The sequence below is a fragment of the Trachymyrmex cornetzi genome, unplaced genomic scaffold (genome assembly GCF_001594075.2).
Source record: "Trachymyrmex cornetzi isolate Tcor2-1 unplaced genomic scaffold, Tcor1.1 scaffold229, whole genome shotgun sequence".
In the NCBI taxonomy this organism is placed as follows: Eukaryota; Metazoa; Arthropoda; class Insecta; order Hymenoptera; family Formicidae; genus Trachymyrmex; species Trachymyrmex cornetzi.
Genome location: NW_017296945.1, coordinates 36,651 through 40,591, shown reverse-complemented (window position 1 = coordinate 40,591; position 3,941 = coordinate 36,651). Strand labels below are relative to the sequence as shown.

Below are 3,941 nucleotides of genomic sequence, written 5' to 3'. Positions count from 1 at the left end.
ATTCTATTCTGTAAAGAAAACTAATTTATGAAACTATAAACATTTAAAATGACATAATATTATCAATAATACAGTCACTATTATTTTAATAGTGATTGTATTATTGATAATATTACGCAATTTGCAAAAGAACTTTCTTCTAAGAATTTTCTTCTCGGATTCATAGAATTAGTTTTTAACTGATTTGGTGTAGAAATAAGCTACAAATATATGAATTATAAGTTTGTACTTCTTTAATTAGCTAAACAGATCATGATTTTATTAGTATTAATAAAGTGCAATAGTTAATTTCTGGGAAATAAGGGGGTGTCACTTTAGGAGATCTATGTCAGTATCGGCGACTTTTCTCTACATTAATTTATTATTACTTTATTTGTTATATTTTTACATTAATTTATATTATTAATCAACTAATTTTATTATTACTCTATAAAAATATATTAAATTAGTATTTTTTTAATAAAAATAATAATATAAAAATCGAAGATGAACAAGAATGTTATAAAAAATTAAATAAAATTTAATATGTGTAACACATCAAAATTAGCGACGTATTTGCTAATTTTACCGTATTGGATATATATTAAATTTTATTTAATTTTTTATAACGTTTTTTGTTTTCGCTCGTCTTATTTTATATTATTATATTGGTTGTCAATAATGATTATCCATATTTATCTTGCGTTTTTTACTCTTTTACTCTTCATTTTTTTTACTATCGTTACGTATTAATTTGTCTGTTCGTGTTTTCTTTTTTAGATGATGCTAGGCCACAAATTCACGATTTTTTTCATTTTGACCATTGTGTATCTAGCAAAGACTCAACATGACAAAAATCAGATTCCTCCTTGGGATTTCAAGCCTAATGTTTGGACAATAACAAATCGGCCTGTTGTGACAGATTTACGAACACCAATACCCATAAAAACAACTGTTTCCACTATCTCAACATTCCCCTCAAATTCGTGCCCTCCTCATAGTCATGTCTTCAGTTTTTCTAATGTCGGTCTTCAAAAAATCGGCCGAGACTTTATTCATAGCAATGATGTTGTTAGCCTTAGCCTTGATAACAATAACATAAATGATATCTCGCCATTTGCCTTCCGCAAGATGCAGAACTTGAAATATTTGGATCTTTCTGGGAATAACATTTCGAAAGAGAAGCTATTATTGTTGCCAAGAAGCGCCAATCTGCAGACATTGATTATCGACAACAATCGAGATTCTCATGATCCTGTTACAGAAGCCTTGAAGGAATATGAGATTTTTCAGAACTTGAAACATCTGCACCTGCGCAACAGTCAATTACGGAATTTTCAAATTTATTTTTATATGACAACACCTATCTTGACTCACTTATACCTGGACAATAACAATATTAGTTCTAGTGATGCCGTCTTCGACAATATTCCGGCAACATTGACTCATCTTTATCTAAACAAAAATGTTATCGATCGAGTCAAACAAGGCAAATTGAGGTACTATTAATATTTATTAAATTGTTTCCTTATTTAATTAATATTTTTCTTGCTTATCAAAGAATCTAAAAAATTGAATTTTAAATAGACAGTAATTGATATTTCTACCATTTTATATATTATTGCTATTATTAGTATCATTAACATTATTGTCATTATTCTAGTGCAGTTATTAATTTTAAGTTGTTATTTTTCTCTGGAGAAATTTTTCTTGGAATTCTTTATATAATTTTTCAGAATTTTTATATAATTTTATATCTTTTATAGAAAATTTCTCAGGTTTTTTAATATGTAGATTTCCTCAACATTTCTAAAAAGTGCTCTACCTTATATTACTAAAAATATTACGTACATTAATATATCTATTATATTAATTTAATACTTTTATATTATAAATTGGAATACTTTTCAGAAGTTTTGAGAGTTTACATTTTTTTTACATTGAAAAGATTATTTTTTTTATACATAAAATTTCTTATTCTATAATTTCTGAAGATAACTAAAATTTGAAGAAGTTCAAGAAGTACAATAAATAAGTAATATTATGAAATATTATGATCCTCAGATAGCAAAATGTGTCTCAGAAAAATCGCATAAATCTGATTGCTTATGATGCTGGCAACTCGCCATAGATTTGTCTTCAACGATTTCGAATATACCAACATTGTAGGAACATGCACGCAACAATGTGTATATGTATTGCTAGCAGTTTAACAGCAAGATAGCTGCATCAATGTTATCTTGTGTTGTCGGTAATATGACAGCATTGTATGATGCTGCATATTATGATGGCAACATGATGGCAGTAGCATAGAATTTTGATGATGACGATTTTAAAGTTGGCAAACTGCTGGCAAGTTGCTACTCAAAGTTATCATATCGTGAAGACATCAAGTTGCCAATAAATAAGGACTCAGTTGCTGCAATTCTGGTAGTAACACATGCTTAGCAATGTATATTTAGCAAGCAACATGCCAGCAACAAGACAGACACGTTGTTATCTGGGGATATTATTTGTAATACTATAAGTATTATTTTCACCAGAGTTGTCATTGCTATTGCTGTTAATTTTTTATTATTATTATTGTTATCAGTTATCATTAATTATCAATATAATTATTGCTGTTATTATTGATGTTATTTATTTCTTCTTCTTTAATCTCAACTATTAATTTTAGGCATTTACAAAAACTCAGTATGGACGACAACGTCATTACTCAAGTGTGTTTTGAGAAATGCGAAGATAAATCCATATCCTTGAAAGATGCTGCTGAAATGCAATTTCTGTCTTTAGCCAGAAATCTGATCTCAGAGATATCATCCGATGCTTTTAGTGACACGAGTCGCCTGTTAAAGCTAGATCTATCAGGCAACAAGATCGCTGATATAACTAAAGGCACGTTCAATAAAACTATGATGATAAGTAATCTTTCTTTAGCTGATAACATCCTTGTTACCGTACCGGATGTCTGCTCAATCATGCACCTAAGGAATCTGGATCTGTCTGGAAATCGCATCAGCGCAGTATTCTCTGGCACTTTCTGCATTAATTTGAGGACTCTCGAGTATTTACATCTGTCAAACAATGTTATAACCACTATTGAAACCCGAGCTTTCCGCAGTCTCCAAAGTTTGAAGTATCTGGACCTTTCTGGAAATCGCCTCAAGCAACTTCCGGCACATTGGGTATATTCGTGGTACATCCAAGAGTTGCATCTTGAACGAAATAACTTCACTGAGTTGGACAGCATATCGTTGATTAATATTAAGGAGCTAAGAAACATTTATCTTGATGAAAATCCCATGCCAGTATTGACGGCAGGATCTTTTAATTTACTTCCAGGACATGTAAGAATACATTTAAAAAATATGGGTGTTGAATATCAATGCGAACAGTGTACATGCGAGAATGAGGACGATGAGGATAATAAGAATGATGATTATGAGAATAAGAATGGAAACGATGATAATGGTAATGACTCTTGGGAATAAAAAATGTCTTGAAATTTTTAATTATATCTTTTAAATATATCTTGTTCTCAAAAAGATTTTATACGACAAATGAAATAGACCATCTTGATGGAAGTATATTTATGGTAAATTTTTCTTACAGTAACTTAAGTTTTATTGTTTTATTTTAAAAAAGTGTTTCAAACAAATTTTATATTATTATATGAATATAAAAAGTAAATGAAAACAAAAATTCAATATTTAAATTTACATTTAATTAAATAAAAAGTAACTAACAAAAAATTGTTTACGACTTAGAAAAATATTCTTTTAAAAAGAATTTTAGAAAAATAATTTGTATCTTTATTAAAAATATCGGTTTTAATAGTTTTAAAATATTTCAAACAAACCTTGCTTAATAATGAAATAAGTATTATACTTCAGTTTTAATTTCGCTAATAAATATCTTTGATGAAATCACCTTTTATTATGTAACTCATTTAGCAAGAACTT

At 28.6% G+C, this 3,941-nt stretch overlaps 1 protein-coding gene across 1 annotated transcript in view; it reads left to right on the top strand.

Moving 5' to 3' along the window:
- LOC108760607 (leucine-rich repeat-containing protein 15) overlaps positions 1-3,531 on the top strand; it is a 4,003-nt gene extending 472 nt beyond the window's left edge. The window contains exons 2-3 of the mRNA XM_018506649.1: positions 760-1,478; positions 2,657-3,531. Coding sequence (XP_018362151.1) covers positions 760-1,478; positions 2,657-3,470 — 1,533 coding nt within the window. The 3' untranslated portion in view covers positions 3,471-3,531. The remainder of the gene's footprint in view (positions 1-759; positions 1,479-2,656) is intronic.
- Positions 3,532-3,941: the final 410 nt, after the last annotated feature.